The sequence below is a fragment of the Setaria viridis genome, chromosome 5 (genome assembly GCF_005286985.2).
Source record: "Setaria viridis chromosome 5, Setaria_viridis_v4.0, whole genome shotgun sequence".
NCBI classification, from domain to species: Eukaryota; Viridiplantae; Streptophyta; class Magnoliopsida; order Poales; family Poaceae; genus Setaria; species Setaria viridis.
Genome location: NC_048267.2, coordinates 32,752,597 through 32,771,517, shown reverse-complemented (window position 1 = coordinate 32,771,517; position 18,921 = coordinate 32,752,597). Strand labels below are relative to the sequence as shown.

Here is an 18,921-nt window from a genome sequence, read left to right as displayed (position 1 = left end):
GTATTCTCCTCCTTTTATTTCCTACTTTGTCGTATTTTTAATATATTCAATGGTTTGCTACCGTAACCTCGTGTATGTGGTGAATTGGTGACTCTGTGCGGTGGTGTGGTCACTAAGTATATGACTTTATTTATAGTTGTATTCTCTCTACTACTTTTTAAAGTGAACTATGAAGTTATTGTTCATCATATATTTTTGTGCACTATAAATTCTAAATTTAAAACATCACGGGTATGGGTTTTTTAATAGGTTTAGATATTTTTTGCGAGCATAGGTGTAGGTGGAAAAACAGACAGATTTGTGCATGTTGTCGTCTTTGGACTTAGGGGCGTCTGGTTGCAGCCTAGCAAGCAGTTGGGTAGCCATGCAGTGATCTTCACTGCAGGCGTACGAAATCAAGCGCGCGCTTGGGAGCGCTGCCGGCGCGAGGCAGCTTTGCAGGATTGCAAGCAAACAAGTTCTTTAAGCACTAGAAAAAAAATCAAAATATAACTGTAGAAAGCGGTTCAAACATATTATGATTTATGACGATTGAACCACATATGTACGATGAAAATTGCGACTCGTTGAACCGAGTTGTTGTATGATGAGGATGTACCCATAATAAGAGTTGGATTTTATAGGTTAGTGAGAACTTATATGCTAAAAGAGAAGCAATTTTTTAATTGACTTTCTCACTGCTCTAATTGAGACAAAATGTGAGCATCGATTTTTTTACACGTTGTGGATTCTCTTTTAAAGAAAAAATAGATCACTGGACAAGTCTTTTTTGGAGGTTTTTTTAGAGGCAGTGTTGGAATCATGGCGGATTCCTCCCTTGGAGTCTTGACCAACTGCTTTACATGCAGAACAGGTTTTCATCAAGACTAGGGCCAAGTTCCAAGTACCTATGACACAATAATACATATACATAGAGATATGATATATCATAATATGGTCACGTCCATTTTCTACAGTGTTTCTCAAAATCTATGCAAGACATAACTAATTAATCAATTTTATGCGACCCAATAAATAGTGCGGCTAAATTGCTTAATGAGTCTATTGCTCTAGTGTGACATAATCGAAATAAATAAGCTAGATAGAATCATCTAAAATGTTAGTTGGCTTTGCTATTGCTATTGGTTGCTACACGGCTGCATGAAGAGCACGCTGAATCACTGGATCCTCCTGGCCGAGGAGATGCGCGCAAAAGCACTATGGCCGCAAGGCAAGTTGGGCTAGCTGCTTTAATTTGCTGGTGCTCTAATCACCTGGCAAGCAGCAATGCTTGGCAATGGCAAGGCGGCAGACGGTGTGGACACAATTGTCTAGCAGCCCGCACGCGACGGAAGAGCGGAGAAGGAACAGGTCACCGAGCTGCCGGGGGGTTGAGTTCACGATAAATCGACCAGGGGCTCAGGTGGTTGGCGGGAGGCGGCGGAGGAGTCGAGCGGTCGCCAGATGCGTTCGTGCGACTTGCAACACAGGCGAAGCGAGGCGAGGATGAGCGGAACCTGCGACGAATCGGACCGTTGGCCTTGCCCTGTCGGTGGTGGACTGGATTTAGTTGCTTTTGACCAAACTATGGATGTTTGGGAGTACTCCACTCCGGAAAAATCAGCTCCACTCCACCAGCTCCACACTTTTCTAGCTCCACTCCACCAACTCCAAAAAAACATGGAGCTCTTGCACGTGTTTGGCTGATGGCAGTGCTCCAGCTCCAAAAACGTGAGCACTTATTGTGAATGGTCTATTTTACCCTTTGTTAACGGACCCACATGTCATACTCTTCTATTTTCTCCTCTCTTCTTCCTCTCTCTCCTCTTCTCTTCTACGTACTGCGGCACCTGCCAGAAGATGGACATGGGCCGGCCTACGCCCCGGTCGCGCCGGCCGGCCTACGCCCCGGCCGCGCCGCCGCGGGGGAGCTCGCCCCAGGCGGCGCGGCGGGCGGGCCGCGCGGCGGGCGGTGGGCGGCGCGTCGGGCGTCGGGCGGGGGGCGTGGCGGGCGGCGGGCGGCGCGTCGGGCGGACGGCGGGCGGCGCGGTGGGCGGTGCGGCGGGCGGGTGGGACGGGGCGGCGGCCGATGTGCGGGTGGAACGGGGCGGCGGCCGACACGCGGGTGGAACGGGCGACGGGAGTTTTATGTTTCGCGAACCGGTACTGTGTAACGAGTGGCAATGGTGGGTAAATACTCACCAACTTCACAAGGACGTCTGTACAGGGGGTTTTTGGAGCACCTCTTGAGGTACTCCACCCCCCTGCTCCACCTTTTTCCTGGAGCCGGAGTTGCTGGAGCTAGACGCGTTTGGCTGCGAAATTTTCAGAGTTGGTAGAGTGGAGCAATTTTTTGTGGAGTGGAGTGCTTCCAAACACCCCCATATATACTGGAGATTGTTCGGCCGCGACTAGGGCCACGGCTCGGGTAGCTCTAGGTGCAGGTCCGCCCCTGCTCGAAATGTTATGGATTTGGTAGAGCAAAATTGTTTTGACATTGCAGCCACCCCTTATATGCTCACGTAGTCACGTTGACGATGATAGTTCGATAATGGAAATCCTCTAGCAGAGAGACAGAGCCAAGAGGCCACAGGGGGATGCCAGGGGCCATGAATCACTCTGACTGTCCCCCTAATACTTCAATCCGGCCTACTCCAATTATTCAGCGCGCGCACGGTGTGATGATTGATGACTGTTGACTGATGAGCGCGTATAACGCGCAGGCAGCAAACTAGGAGAAGCAGAGCGTTATTCCAGATCCCAGAGTCCCACACGGCCACACACACTTCCACTCCGAAAGCCGCCTCAACCTCACCGCGCCGAACCACCGACGCCAACCCCGACCACCGCACTTCAACGATTCGATCCCCCGTACCACCTGTCGTCGCGTAGCCCCCACTAACGGCTGACGGCGAGGGCAAGTCACGAGGCACGCATTGCTCCGTAGTCCGTACCCAGGAGGACGGAGGAGGAACCACTGAAAGGATCATGTGATGCTAGAGGATGGGTGAATAGATTCGATCTTTAAAACCTGAAATTTTTTCACAGCGGAGTTAAATGGGTCGGAACTTCCAACACTGTACCGGAACTTCTGATGGGGTCGGAACTTCCGATACAGGGGCGGAACTTCCGGCAGAGTAAAAAGTACTCTGGGTCGGCGACAATATCGAGGTGGTCACCGCCGATTCCGCATACAGCATCGCGGCGGTCGACACACAGCAGTGGAGCTGCGAGAATGTCAAGTGCATATCCGGGAGAATATGGGACACTGATTTCCTGAAGGTGTCCGATTTTGGCCTGCAGCCGATCCGAGCAGTCGGCTCCGAAGATTCAGACTAAATGGATCAGTTCGCCTGAGAAGATGGAAAACTGGGACACGGCTTCACGTCAGCCGATTCATTAGAAATGATAGACTTAGGCGATGGCACCAAACCAAGGTCGGCATATATTAGTGCAAATTTGGATTTGGAATACAAATGTGAATTAACAAATTTATTAAGAGAATTTAAGGATTGCTTTGCTTGGGAATACCATGAGATGCCCGGATTAGACCGATCTATTGTCGAGCATCGGTTACCCATAAAGCCGGGGTATCGGCCGTATCAACAGCCTGCACGACGGTGTAATCCTAAAATCCTACCTGATATAAAGGCCGAAATAACGCGGCTAATCGAAGCAAAATTTATTCGGCAATGCCGTTATGCCGAATGGATCTCCAACATTGTACTAGTATACAAGAAGAACGGAAAGCTCCGCGTATGCGTCGTTTCAGGAACCTCAATCAGGCCACGCCAATGGACGGATACCCAATGCCGACGGCCGATGTGCTGATAGATGCCGCTGCGGGACACAAAGTTATTAGTTTCATGGATGGAAACGTTGGATACAATCAGATACTAATGGCCGAAGAGGACATATCCAAAACGGCTTTCAGGTGCCCGGGTCACCTTGGTTTATTCGAGTGGGTGGTAATGACTTTCGGTTTGAAAAATGCCGGTGCTACGTATCAGCGAGCCATGAATTACATATTTCATAAACTTATCGGCATACTGGTAGAAATTTACATCGACGATGTCGTAGTCAAATCAAAAGGACACCAGAAGCATCTAGCCGATCTGCGGCAGGTACTGGAATGTACCAAGAAACATGGGCTGAAGATGAACCCGAATAAGTGTGCCTTCGGCGTATCCGCCGGACAATTCTTAGGATTCATGGTTCATGAGCGGGGAATAGAAATCAACCGGAAGACCATAACGGCCATCAATAAAGTCGTGGCCCCGCAAAATAAAACTGAGTTGCAATCTCTAATCGGCAAGGTGAATTTCATCAGAAGATTCATATCTAATCTGTCTGGGCGTATCCAAGCCTTCACACCATTGTTAAAGTTGAAGCCCGACCAAGAGTTCGTATGGGGAGAAGAGCAACGCAAGGCACTGGAAGAAATCAAGCAGTACTTAGTTTCACCACCAGTATTGGTCCCGCCTCAAACTGGTAACCGTTTAAACTATATTTATCAGCCGATGAACGAGCTATCGGGTCGGCTCTAGTCCAAGAGTTCGAGGGAAAGGAACGGGTAATATATTATGTCAGTAGAAGACTTCTGGACGTCGAAACAAGGTATCCCCCAGTAGAACGGCTATGCCTATGCCTTTACTTCTCATGCACCAAACTCAGGCACTATTTGCTATCGGCAAAGTGTGTAGTTGTATGCAAAGACGACGTGGTAAAATACATGCTGTCATTGCCGATTTTGAAAGGATGAATCGGAAAGTGGATCTTGGCTTTGTCAGAATTCGATCTTCGATATGAATCGGCAAAGGCCGTCAAGGGTCAGGTCATGGCCGATTTCGTTGCCCAGCACTGCGGACCAGAGGCTACCTTCTTGGAGCCAGTGCCATGGACCTTATACTTTGATGGTTCGTCATGTGGGGCCGGATCAGGAATCGGCATCGTCCTCATATCGCCTCGGGGGGCAAGCTATGATTTCTCTCTGCCGATAGAAGCATCCGCCACTAACAATCAAGCAGAGTACCGAGTCGTGTTGAAGGGGTTACAATTATTGAGGGAAATCAAGGTTGATGCCGTCGAGATTTTTAGGGATTCCATGCTTATCGTGGACCAATTAACAGGAAGGTCTGAATGCAAGGATGATATACTGAGGATTTATTATGAGGATTGCCTTCAACTCCTGAAAGAATTCAAGTCCGCGTTTATTGAGCACATCCCTAGGAATCATAACGAGGATGCCAACAGGCTTGCCCAACATGCATCCGGATATCGGCCGATTCAAGGTGCTATGGCTCTAGAACTCGCGGCCGATGACTGGCGAAAAGAGATCGCCGATTACCTGAAAGATCCATCTAGGAAAGTGGATCAGCGGATACGATTTCAGGCTACAAAATATGTGTTACTAGAAGACGACTTGTTCTACCGAACGATTGATGGCGTCCTACTCAAGTGTCTAGGAACAGAGGAGGCGAAGACTCTGATGGGAGAAATCCACGAGGGAGTGTGTGGAGCCCACCAATCGGCACATAAGATGAAATGGATGATTAGGAATAATGGGTACTACTAGCCGACGATCCTCGAAGACTGCTTCAAATATTATAAAGGATGCCAAGATTGTCAGAAATACGGGAATGTCCAACGTACGCCCGCATCGGCCATGAATCCTATTATCAAACCGTGGCCGTTCAGAGGTTGGGGAATAGACCTCATCGGGCAAGTTTATCCTCCATCAAGCAAAGGGCACAAATTCATTCTAGTAGCCACATATTATTTCACTAAATGGGTAGAGGCGATTCCGCTAAAGGTCGTGACATCGGCCGCTATGGTTGACTTTGTAAGGGACCATATCATCTACCGTTTCGACATTCCCCAGACTATCACGACCGATCAAGGAACGATGTTTACATCAGGAGAATTCGAAAAGTTCACGGCCGATATGGGAATCAAATTGTTAAACTCCTCTCCGTACTATGCCCAAGCTAATGGTCAGGCTGAATCTTCCAACAAAGGGATAATTAAGTTAATCAAGAGGAAGATAGAAGAACAGCTGAAAAAGTGGCATTTATGTTTGACCGAGGCCCTATGGGCATACAGGATGGCTTGCCACGGGGCCACCAAGATGTCCCCTTATCAGTTGGTATACGGTCACGAGGCGGTACTGCCATGGGAATTGAGGACAGGGTCGAGACGCACTTCGCTCCAAGATCAGTTGACGGCCGATGACTACTCCTCACTCATGAAAAGGGAACTTGATGACTTGGCTGGCCAACGATTGAGAGCTTTGATCAGTATTGAAGAAAACAAGAAGAAAGTGGCCAGATGGTATGATAAGAAGGTAAAGGTCAAGCAGTTCTCTCCGAAGGACCTGGTATGGAAGTTAGTGCTGCCGATCAGGTCAAAAGATCCTAAATTCGGTAAGTGGTCCCCTACGTGGGAAGGGCCGTATAAAATTGGCCGATGTGCTTCGGGAAACGCTTATATTCTGGAAACGATCGAAGGAGAAGAGTTTACTAGGGCTTTGAACGGAAGTTACTTGAAAAGGTACTACCCTAGTATATGGGTCGGAGCATAAGAATCGACCATGATGAACAAACACACAGCCGATACAAGAAGAATCGCTTAAAGAGAAAACATAATTGTCCAAATCGGCCGATTTATTATTCGGTACGGACGATGGGTTACACGGCCGCCGCAGTACAAGTCGCCCTTAGAACAAAAAAATAATTAACCACGCCTCTTCTTAAGTTCTCTCTCGACCCGACCTAGTTCTATCAGAAGACGGATGTGCCGTTCTTCTATATCTTTCATCGCGACTTCCGCTTCAACTTGACGGGGAACAGGATGACTCCGGTCCATTGCCGGACGTGATGTCCCTGCCGCTGCATCTTCAAGAGCGATTTGACGTGGAAGCGTGTGACTCCTGTCGGCTCGAGGTCGCCTGTGGTCGTTGCCATCAAGGAAGTCCCAGATCCGTTGGACATCGGCAGGGACGTGCTCCTTGAGTTCTTCACGATGAACCCTGATTAGATCCTTGTCTTCTTGTGACAATGGTTCGTCGGAGTACACGAGCCCGATGGCTCGTTCGAGTTCAAGGCTAAGGCGCCGCGGCTGAGAAAAGAAACAATGTATAACAGCCGAAGATGTGATTCTTTTCAGAGGAATTAAACTAAGAAAAAAGGGCGGTGGCAGGTCTCTTACCTGATTAACAGAGGAAAAAGAAGAGGATGAAAAAGACATGACTGCAGAGCGCGCCGACGGAAACAAGTCAGGGAAGAGAAAGTCGAGTTAACTGGGTGCTCTAAAAAATGAAACCAAGGCCGGTATTTATAAGTGAAGAAGGTGTGGATGTTTGGTAAGACGCGTCCCATTAGAAGTAAAAAGGGTAATAAATAAGGGGGCGCCGCGAAGGACGGTCAAAGGAGGCATTAATGTTCGTACAAGACTGCGAGTGCTTTTACAGGTCGCCCAGAAGGGCGGTGATAGCCGCAATCGCTCGACGCCGGATCTGATCGGCCGAGTCCAGGACCCGTTGGTCATCCTCTGCCGATCCTGGGACTTTTGACATGTGGCGGTGGAGTTTAAGAGCTTCGTGAGCCAGATGCTGCCTCTCCCGCTTCAGATCGGCGATGACGGAAGGAAGTTCCTGAAGCCTCTTCTCTTCGACGGCTATTTCTTTGGTCACTTGCTCCATCTCCTTGGCAAGTTCTGCTCTCCGGCGTTTGAGGTGATCTATCGTGCCGACGATCTTCCAGAAAATGAATCCGTTGATGCACCTCTTGAGCCTGACGCTTGTACAGATCTTCTTCTTCACGAGTCTTGGTCAGTTTGGCGCGATCGGCCATGTGACGCAAAGTCCTGAAGAACGGAATCCGCATTGACTCAATATACGCGGCCGGCGCCAAGGCTTCTTCCGCCTCTTCTGGTACTCGCCCGCTGACGTCACCAAAGAGCTGCCGAATCGGCGAGACATCTTCTACCAATCGGCCGATGTCCTCTTGAAGAAGGGATCATATGCTTTCAAGCTTGGCACGGACGTCGTCAGGAACGGAGCTCAAAGTGACCTGACGGGAAGCAACTTCCTCATCATCGGAGAGAGCGACCACGAACGAGAAAAGGCTGTTATTAGGGGTGTCCTGTTCCTGTAAAATAGTAAATGAAAAGAAAACAAGTCAGCCGATGGTAGTAGCAAATCGGCCAACTAAGGGTGGGAGATCTCTTACCTCCTTAAAATGGATTTCTTCCAGCTGCGTTTGCGAGACTGTCACCCTCGACTCTGGGACTGGCGCCATTGGCTCATCGGAAGAAGAGGACTCAACGACAATTGGCGCTTTGCTCAGGCTAGCTTCTTGAAGGATGGCCAATGATTGATCAGGCAATACGCTTAGTGTGCCGGTAACCTGTATCAAAGTTAATAAGAGCATCATCCAAATACTAGAAGATCGGGTTAAAGGATCGTATACCTCAGCAGGAGGGGGTGCAGGCATTTCATCGACTGCTTGGGTTACTGCCGATTGCTGAGGGATCACAAGGGTAGTCTATGCAGTCTAAATATAAGCGGAGTCAGTATGGAGATAGCAATCGGGAAGATCGGATGGTAAGTTTATCTGCATAGCCTCCACCAATAATGACGCAGCGGCTGCTCCGGCTTCTGTGGCGACTTGAATGTCCACCTCTTCAGCAGTCGGAAGGGTCGGCGCGGCCGAAGTTTCTGCCAATGTAGTCATGGGTGGATCAGCCGATTCTGTACGAGCACGCACTCGGCGACTAGTCTTCTTGACAATTTCTTCCGCGCTTGTTTTGCTCGACCGGCGATGACGTCCACAGAATGGGCATGATAGCCGATGAGGGGGAATGTGGTATATGGATAACGGTCCTCTATCGGCCGACCACTCCGGCTGCGTTTTGGGGAGCATGGCTTTCAGACTGGATCAACAACAAGATGTCAGTATACATGTGTAAAAAAGGGAAAATGAAAATCGGCCGGGTAAAGGAAGAATACCTCGGCGTTCGGATCAATGTTGGTTGGATCCAGGAGATTGCAGTATACTGATGCAGAGGCGCAGAAGAGGTGCTGTTTCCATTCGGCCCACCATAGCTTAAATTGCTGGACAGCGAAAGGAGCTGCTATCCATCCATTCAGGTCTATGGTACTGGAGTCTGGAATCCGATCTCGCAGCCGATTGTAGTCAAGACCCTTGGTAAGTTCATCTCTGAACTTTGCTCGGCCGGCGAAGTATGCATAAATCGGCACCTGACCCATGCCGAATTGCCGTGCTACGATGGATGGGTTGTAGAACTCATAGGTAGGAGCATCTTTCCCCGAGAAAAAGTTTGACGGTAAGATCCCCGGCTTGATTAATTCGTCTGTAAGGTCTTCATCGAATCGGCCGGTGGGAGCTCAAAGATCGGGTCATCCCTCTGATAGGGGAACCAACTGGTCGCGTCTTCGCTGAAGCCGTTATAAAAACACCTGAAGTATTCAGCCACCTTGGTAACAGAGTACGAGCAGCCAGAAAAGGCCGATGCCGCTTCGCCAAAAGATGTACATCGGCGTCGGACAGTGGGGTTCTCTGCCGATTCGATGTTAGGGAATGTCATGAGCTCCACTCGCTGCTGAGAGATCTTGCTCATATACAGGTTCAGCCATAAGTCGATAAACCACCAGGGCCCACCGGGGTTTCCAATCGGCTCCCCTTGGGATAATTTAACGCCGATTTGGTGGAGCATATGATAGGCTGCCCCCAGTAGGTGTTTTCCAAGGGGAACGGAGGCCCCTGTCGATAGTGCCTCGGCCAGAGCCTGTGTGTTGGTGGATGGACCAGCTGCTCTCCCACAGAAGAAATATTTCTCTAGCCACATCATCAGGAAAGCCGTGTGCTCTCTGTTCTCGACTGATCCCGCCCTTTGTTACATCTGATGAATCCCTTCCATCCGCCGATTCCCTTTGTGTCCAACCGATGAGATGATCGTGGCCAAAAGGCGAAAAGGGGTGTTCGGGGAGGAAATGTCAAGGCCGGTCAGCAAGACTACATCGGCCAAGGTGAGGGTCATGGGTCCGTGTCCAAAGACGAATGCATTGAGAGCATCGGACCAGAAGTAAGAGGCTGCCATCACTAACGGCTCATTTCTTTCCATTTGGGACAAAGACAGATCGATGCACTGGCCGATTTTACGCTCATCCCATTGGACCCTTTTAGAAGCGGCTATCCGCTGGTACCATTCCCTCCAGTCAGGGGTTTCATTTGGCCATGACCTGAAGGTACCCGACCAATGATCTAGGTCCATAGTTGATTGCTTAAAGGGGATTCTATGGGTTTCCAAATTGATTAATTCGGTTGGATTTGGGTTTCCCATGGGACCAAGGCAGATAAGGCCGGGAGTCTCTGTAAGGTGAATAGTAATCTGATGCCTAACCGCCTAAAGAAGGAAAAAGGGGGTGCGGAAGTAAGAATAGATCTAAAATAAATGCATTACTGTTAAGGAAAGTTTCGGTAATGACCTCTGGGATGAAGCTCATCGTAGTCGGCGGGATCGCCGGTAGAGCTGCAGATGATGAAGCCGCCAATGGGATTTCGGTTGAAGCCCCAGTTCCCGCTGATAGAGTTCCTTCTCCCGTCAATGGAGCCGCTGCCGTCGCCACTGGAACTTTCGCCGATGGGGCTATCTCCGGAACATCAGGCGTTGGCGAAGTGCCTGAAGGTGCCGCCATTGGGGAAGTAGGGAGAAATAAGGATGGAAAGAGACGCCGGGGAAAAAAGCTGGAAGCTGAGGAAGGCGCCGGAGGAAGAAGAAGGCCTGAATGCTAGAGAAGGAAGACGTGAGCTCGTAAGGGGAGTACGGGACGAGCTGGTATTTAAAGGTGGTCTGAGAAGGGGTAAAAGTGGAATTTTTACCACGCCGGCGTTTCGATTTTTTCAGGAGGAGCGGTTGTCGTGGGCGCCCGTTTCGAAAAGATTGCAATCATCAGGCGGAAGACCGCGAAACGGAAGGATATTTTCAATGCGTTTGTTTCGGAAGGGAAGTTAAAAAGAATTTCGAAGTAAAGACTATAATTTACTCCGAAACTGGGGGGCATGTGTTGACGCCAGATTTTAACACGTGTGAAATCAGCGACAAGAAAGGAAGAAATCAGGGGATGCGGTAAGACACAGAGGTCACGGTTGGAAATCGGTCGATTGGTGCTACAGTCAGGGATCGGCCGGTTACCCTTTAAGGGTTCAGTTCCGCCTCGCCCGACCCCTGAGTCCTGGGTCGGATGCGCCCGACCCTCCGAGGGAGGATATCCGCCTCGCCCGACCTTAGGTCCTAGGATCGGAGTAGTCAGAGCTTCCGACATGTGGGCCCTAATCGGCTGTTCCTTGCCGATGGAGTGAGTAGAAATCGGCCGATTAGGAGGCTGGAGCGATTGGGCCGATATGGACCTAAAGAGGATTATAAAGATGAAGAGGGAGTCAACCCATGAAGAGCGCGTTAATCGACCTAGTACAAGTCGTACTTGTAAATATTCGTTTTTTGTTTAAAATTAGAGATAGAGTTCTAGTCAGATAAGAAGTCGTTTGTAACAGGCTATAAATAGCCACCCTTATAGATCTGTAATCATCATCAACTCAATACAACAAACTACTATTTCCTCGTACTTACTTTCAAGCCGGCGACTTCGCTAATACTTTTCTTCTTTTTCACGAGTTCGTACGGGTTGGCGGGGCTGCATCAACTTGACCTCCGGCCGATCTTGTAAGTTCCGTTTATCGAATAATATCTAAGCTTTAACTTCGGGCGCATCGCTGTCATTTCGTTTAGATTTATTCACTAGTTATCGATATTCACTAGAATTCTAGGTTTTACCTGTTTTTCTAGTTTTATCACCAGTTATTCAGCTAGGAATTGGAAATTTCGGCTTTCTTGTACTTCGTCATTTAATCTATTCATTTTACGCATAGCCGATTAGATCTGTTCCTAGTGTTGCTACTGTAACGTTGTTTAGATTACTCTAGCGGTCTTCTTTATTAAACGTTGCTCGGTAATCGGCTGCATTATAGCCGATTTCTTTATCACGGCAGATCGGCCGATTCGCTGATAAGCTACCTCGAGATCGGAACCTTAGCCGATCGCGACCTCTGGGATCTGACACGTTTCTTTCCTAGGCAATCCACAGGTCAGATTGGCTGGCACGCCGCGCGAACCGCACCAGGGCGATCACCCGAACAGGAGTTAAGCAGATTCTCCCGGGTCGTGTGTCCGACGCTGGGAATTCGATCAGCCGATTTCTAGCGCCAACAATAGGCTAATTACAAAACTAATTAATTCGCGAGACGAATCTATTAAACCTAATTAGTCCATGATTTGCCAATGTGGTGCTACAGTAACCATTTGCTAATAACGGATTAATTAGGCTTAATAGATTTGTCTCGTGAATTAGCACAAGGTTCTACAATTAGTTTTATAATTATCTCATGTTTAATCCTTATAATTAGTATTTGAACATTCGATGTGATACGGGTTTAACATCCGGTATCAAACGCCCCCTTGAGCGAGAAAAGGGAAGCGCCGGCCGAACCGACGGGGACAGAGCCTCCAACTTCAAATGCTCCGGCGCGGACCGGCAGGCGGCCCACCCACCACGCGGGCGTCACAGCACAAGCGGCGGCTATCCTGGCCGCCCCCGCGCGCCATGGGCTCCGCCGAGGGCGTACGTTGCAGCCCGCCGGGGCCATGCCCCCGCCCGTGATTTCGAATTAAAGCGGGCCGAAGTAAAGGCTCTCCCTGGATGGTGTGGTGGAGCTTCGACCTCGACTTTTATAAAAAAAGCCGGTGAAGTGGATACGGCTCCAAAACACTACAGCCGTAGTACACACGAGCTTACGCTTGCCGCCTTGCCTGGTGCGGGAGGCCTTGCCTTCTGAGATGCAAAGGAAATTACCAACCTCTGTTTTTTATGCAGCTTAAAGACATCCTGTGAGGGTACATCGATCTGCTGCGACCATCTTGTATTGCGTTGGTCTCGGAAGCATGTGGTGCTAGATGCCTGACCGGCTAATAGGATTAGAGCCTTTCGGGATCCGATTTGGGTCAGAAAGAACAATGCTAATCCCTTTTTATTATTATAGACACGCGTGACTTGCAGACGGTGAGTGGGGTCGATGAGAGGCTGGATGCACAAATACTAGCATACTATATACATAGAGAAAACGGCAGGCATGACACATCCAACGCTGCAGCAGCAGCCGAGGATATCATCCCAATAATTTGAGATCAAATAACGATCTTAACAATCGAAGATAGATGCCGAAAGAGTAGAAGAAATATGCATTTTTTTTGTTTCATTTTTTTAAAAAAAATGTCTTGCAGCCGTTGCTAAACAGCCTAGGCAAAGCAAAAACCACCAAAGGGTGGCCAGCACAAGTACCCAGCAAAACCAGGGATATTTACATATTTGCCACCGTTGCAAATGTCACTCCTTCATTTGCCACTTTTACGGGTGCTTCTACGTTTTTACCATCGCGAACGAAATGAAGCAACACATTTGCCACTTTTGCTGACGTGGCACGCCACGTCCCCGCGACAGCGTGTAAAAGGGGTACCAAAAGATCTGTGTGCCCTTGTCTTTCTCCTCCGTTAACCTCCGCTAGCAGGCCCGACGCCATCCATCTCCCCTTCCCCATCTCCACTTCTCCTCTAGGCCTCCCTCCTCCCTGCCTCCCCGACGACAAGATGTGGCCCGCGGCGGCGGCGGCGGCGACGTGGGGGCGCAGGCGAGGCGGGGGTGTACCGGGAGTGCCTCAAGAACCACGCGGCGAGCCTGGGCGGGCACGCCCTGGACGGGTGTGGCGAGTTCATGCCGTCGCCAGAGGCCGACCCCACTGACCCGGCCTCGCTCCAGTGCGCCGCCTGCGGGTGCCACCGCAACTTCCACTACCGGCTCCGCGAGGCACCGCCCTCGCCGCCTCTCCTCACGCTGCCTCCTCCCCTTCCCCCGCAGCCGGCTCCAGTGCCGCAGCACGTGATGCGTGAGGCGCCGGAGGACCGCCTGCCGGTCGCCTTCAAGGACGACGAGACCGACGAGTTGGACGAGGGGTCGGACTTCGACGAGGATTGCCCGCTGTCGCCGCTGCCGGCACCGGCGATGGGGCCGCCGAGATACCTCCAGCCGGTGCCGCACATGCTCCTTGCGCTGAGCACCGGCGCGCCGAGCGCCTCGATCCCCACAGTGGTGCCGAGGCCGCCGGCCTCACTGGGCTCGATGCCGGCGCCAGGTGCCGGTTCGACGGCGGCACGGAAGCGGTTCCGCACCAAGTTCATCCCGGAGCAGAAGCAGCGGATGCAGGCGCTGTCGGAGCGGCTGGGGTGCCATTTGCAGATGGTATGTTGTCCGGGAGGCAGGGAGGAGGGAGGCCTAGGGGAGAAGTGGAGATGGAGAAGGGGAGATGGATGGCGTCGGGTCTGCTAGCGGGAGGTTAACGGAAGAGAAAGACGAGGGCACACAGGTCTTTTGGCACCCCTTTTACACGCTGTCACAGGGACTTGGCGTGCAACGTCAGCAAAAGTGGCAAATCTGTTGCTTTGGGGGTGTTTGATACAAGGTACTAAACTTTAGAAGGGTCACATCGGATGTTCGGACGCTAATTAGGAGGACTAAACATGAGCTAATTATAAAACTAACTGCAAAATTCCTATACTAATTCGCGAGATGAATCTATTAAGCCTAATTAATCCATCATTAACAAATGGTTACTGTAGCACCACATTGACAAATTATGGACTAATTAGGTTTAATAGATTCGTCTCGCAAATTAGACTCTATCTGTGCAATTAGTTTTGTAATTAGATTATATTTAATATTTCTAATTAGTATCTAAACATCCGATATGACATGTCCTAAAGTTTATGAAGTCGGATCCAAACAGGTCTTCGTTTCGTTCGTGATGGTAAAAACGTAGAAGCTAAAAGTGATAAAAGTGATAAATGAAGGAGTACCATTTGTAACGGTGCTAAATATGTAAATATCCCGCGAAACCATCGCCGAGCGAGCCAAACAAAGAAACAGCCAGGAAGCAGACACACGCGGGAGCGGGACACCCTTGGCTTCCTCGTTTATCACGTCCCACTCTCATCTCACATTCTCTCTCTCTGCCTTACCTTCCTGTCCTCCTCCCGAGAAGCAGACGAAGCCCACCGGATTCCCACCCGGTTCCCCATGCCTCCTCGCCTGCTACCCCAGTAGCCTCCCCTCTCTCGGCAGCTCGATTCGCCGCACAGGACCGCGGCTTGGGGTTTGGATCCGGCAATCTCTTGCCGACGCGCCGCAGATCCGAACAAATCCCAGCCTTCCCGGTGAGCGGTGAACTCCTCCCTCCAGCGGCAGTTTCTGTGACCGCGCTCTTCGTTGCTGCTGCTGATACTTGGGCTTGCATTTCTGTCTGTGCAATCAGGTGCTCTAGGGTTTCTTTTGGGTTTCTTCTTCCCTTCGATTCACTCGCGCTCGCACTGTCCGAGTGTGCTGACGCTGGTTGCCCGGAGGCCTCACGTTGCTGCATCATTAGCATTAGAATTAGACTCCCTGGGTGCTTGTTCTACTGTCTCTGATCGCTGGTCACACTTGCACGCGATTTTTGGTGTGCTGGACGCCCAGGACCATCAGGAGCTTTGGTGTTGCTGTGGGCATGGCGTTGCTGTGAGAAATCAGGACCTTGGGGAAAGATGTGGAAACAGTTCCTGCCCAAGCTGCCTAGGAAGTCCTCTGCCTCCGGGAAGGGCGACCATGTCTCAGGCTCTAGTCCCGGACGCAATGCTGCCGGCAACGGGAGCGCGATACAGCGCACGAGCAGCTGCCCGAGTGCCGGGCCTGCCCGTCCGGCGTCCAGCGTGAAGCGCATGTCGTCCGCGGTGTTCCCGTCGAGCGTGGTGGCTGGCATTGAGCCGCTTGTGTCGTTCAAGGATGTCCCGAACGGGGAGAAGCCGAACCTGTTTGTCAGCAAGGTGAGCCTGTGCTGTGTTGTCTTTGATTTCTCGGACCCGAACAAGAACTCCGCGGAGAAGGATTTCAAAAGGCAGGCATTGGTGGATCTTGTGGATTATGTTGATTCTGCTAGCTCCCGCTTCACGGAGCCGATGGTTGTTGCCTGCTGTAGAATGTTTGCTATCAACTTGTTCAGGGTGTTCCCTCCCAATTGCAGGTCCAGTTCATCTGGCGGTGGTGAGGGTGAAGAGGAGGAGCCAATGTTTGATCCTGCATGGCCCCATCTGCATCTTGTGTATGATCTCCTGCTGAAATTTATTGGCTCCTCATCTCTGGATGCAAAGGTAGGGAAAAAATATTTTGACCACACATTCATCGTGAAGTTGCTTGAGCTCTTCAATTCTGAGGACCCAAGAGAAAGGGATTGCTTGAAAACAATATTGCATCGGATCTATGGAAAATTCATGGTGCACCGTCCATTCATCCGCAAAGCAGTGAGCAATATATTCTACCACTTTGTGTTTGAGACTGATCGCCATAACGGTATTGCTGAACTGTTGGAGGTTTTCGGAAGTGTTATTAGTGGCTTCACATTGCCTCTGAAGGAGGAACACAAAATCTTTCTTTGGAGGGTTCTAATTCCTTTACACAAGCCAAAAACACTTGGTGTGTATCTGCAGCAGCTAACCTACTGTGTGACCCAGTTTGTAGAGAAGGAGCCAAAACTTGCAAGTTCGGTGATACTTGGCTTGCTTAGATACTGGCCAATAACAAATAGTCAGAAAGAGGTAATGTTTCTGAGTGAGATTGAGGAGGTCCTAGAGGCAACCAACATGGTCGAATTCCAGAAATGCATGGTTCTGTTGTTCCGTCGAATCGCTCACTGCATCAACAGTTCCCACTTCCAGGTAATTTTTTTTGAATGTCCTGTCATAAATCTTGTTACAACTTTTATTTAGCTTTGAGAAAACAAATTGTATATTGTCACATACCCATAGTGTATACTGCATGCATTTTAGCCTTCTATTTACATAATGCGATTTTGTCGCATGTACAAAAAATACTGTACCAAATGAAGAGCATACACGCAAATAACTTGTAACCAATCATTGAGGCTTTCATCTAATTCATTTCCAACACTTACATGAATTTACTTTGTCGTCCACATAGTAGAGTCCAAAGAATCAGGCATCCAATTGGAACCATTCATGACCACAAAATGGACTTATCATAACATTACCACTGTCTACCCATGTATGGCTAGGTTCTATCTGGTTACTTGATGAGTATGCAGACAAGCCAAATGAGTAATGAATGCCTGTTATTTTCAGAAAGATGTAGACAAAGGATGGTAGGCCAGCATGCCATCACCAATTCATATGGGAGATTGTCATAGTTGATTCGCTGTTTCCCATTTCTGAAGAAATTAAATGGCAGAACCGTATGCAGTACATGAGCCATATAGCAATGGATCTGGTGGGTAACTGGCCATGTATGGTATCACCAGTTTTGTCAGGATATGATGCTAAGTAAAACCAGAATAGTAAACCACAATATTTGAGATAACTGAGAAACCGACCGACCGGTTTCTGGCGTTCTGGTCATGATTGGCTCCCCCTACAAAAGTAGAAAATGAAACCTTGTCCACAGCTATAGCAAGTTCTGCCCCTATTGTCTTTTCCATTATCGCTATTCCCCATTCACTATTTCTTTTGTTCTTTTTAGCACTTGTTAGCATATCTAGGCTTATGACTGCTTTTCAGATGTACCTTTAAAATGGTTAAGTCAAATCAAACGAACTGTTCCAGGTTGCAGAGCGAGCGCTCTTCATGTGGAACAACGACCACATTATCAGCTTGGTCGCACAGAACCGGCAAGCGATCGTGCCCATCGTCACCCCAGCATTGGAAGAAAATATCCAGAACCACTGGAACGTGTCAGTCCTAAACCTGACAGCCAACGTGAAGAAGATGCTTTCAGAGATGGATGAGGAGCTCTTCTCTGCCTGCCTTGCCAAGCACAAGGAAGATGGAGAGAGGCAGGCGTCGCTGGAACAGAAGCGGAGGCTGGCCTGGGAGCGGCTAGAGTCTGCGGCAGCGTTCCAGCCAGTGACCGGCAACACAGCCGTCCTGGTGAGCCGCTAGGCATCGGGTGTTGGGAGGGACACTGCAAATCTTTAGCTTGTGGTGAAAATGGTCCAAGTGCTGAACAGAACAGCACCTTGTTAGTTAGTTTATTTTGTTCGTAGAAGTAGAAAGCATGTCGTGCTGTAAGCTGTAACTATTTGTGTTGGGATCTCTCCGTCTCTCTGATATGATAAAGAGGCATCAGGCATGCCTGTTTGGCTGTTTCATGCATCTGTGCTTGTTTTATGAGCAGCGTTATTCAGCTTTGTTCCGCTCTCTTCTAGCTGCTTTCCGTTTAGCAAGTGATTAGGATCGTGCCCATGCGTTACTATGGGCAATACAATGCGTTGCTGTGGGTAATACAAATTATAGGTAAATGACATTCTAATCTTATTAGTTAATTCAGTAGACAATGTAAATCACACTTGATTATGTTTTTTTCTAAATATGATTGTCCAAAATATATTGCATACATCTAACTTTATTCATGAAGCATACAGGGCATCTCATATTCATCCCTATTGTAGGAGCACACAAATCGAATATATATTATGGGGAGTCACATTGGGTTATATCTAGGGTTCACCATTGCTATTGAGTCTTTATGTAGAGTGTTGCGACGTAATTCTCGACGTGCTTTATATTGGTCTCTCTTCGCCTCCTTCTGTTCAGGCTTCATATTACGCGCATTTTGACGATCACGCATTGCTTGTCTCTGCTTAGGTGTCACATTTGCATATCGTGCCCTATCTTTTGCACGCCTTGATTCAGTTTGCTCACCCGTTAATTCTGGTCTCTGTTCTACTCTATTTTCATCAGAAGCAATATTTTCGCCTAAAAAATGGACACCAA

General features: G+C 49.3%; 2 protein-coding genes across 2 annotated transcripts; both read left to right on the top strand.

Moving 5' to 3' along the window:
• The first annotated feature begins 10,551 nt into the window (after positions 1 to 10,551).
• Positions 10,552 to 15,425, top strand: LOC117856455 (zinc-finger homeodomain protein 10-like). Its single transcript, XM_034738818.1, has 3 exons — positions 10,552 to 10,686; positions 13,667 to 14,347; positions 15,417 to 15,425. The coding sequence occupies exons 1-3, from the start codon at positions 10,552 to 10,554 to the stop codon at positions 15,423 to 15,425; spliced, it is 825 nt and encodes a 274-aa protein (XP_034594709.1).
• LOC117859227 (serine/threonine protein phosphatase 2A 57 kDa regulatory subunit B' kappa isoform) lies at positions 15,044 to 18,300 on the top strand. Its single transcript, XM_034742431.2, has 3 exons — positions 15,044 to 15,318; positions 15,417 to 16,851; positions 17,752 to 18,300. The coding sequence occupies exons 2-3, from the start codon at positions 15,685 to 15,687 to the stop codon at positions 18,085 to 18,087; spliced, it is 1,503 nt and encodes a 500-aa protein (XP_034598322.1). The 5' UTR covers positions 15,044 to 15,318; positions 15,417 to 15,684; the 3' UTR covers positions 18,088 to 18,300.
• The last annotated feature ends 621 nt before the right edge of the window (positions 18,301 to 18,921 follow it).

Coding starts and splice junctions, on each gene's coding strand:
- LOC117856455 (XM_034738818.1), top strand. CDS start 10,552: ATGGGATTTCGGTTGAAGCCCCAGTTCCCGCTGATAGAGTTCCTTCTC. Junction 10,687..13,666: donor CGTTGGCGAAGTGCCTGAAG/GTGCCGCCATTG, acceptor CTTCTCCTCTAG/GCCTCCCTCCTCCCTGCCTC.
- LOC117859227 (XM_034742431.2), top strand. CDS start 15,685: ATGTGGAAACAGTTCCTGCCCAAGCTGCCTAGGAAGTCCTCTGCCTCC. Junction 16,852..17,751: donor TCAACAGTTCCCACTTCCAG/GTAATTTTTTTT, acceptor GAACTGTTCCAG/GTTGCAGAGCGAGCGCTCTT.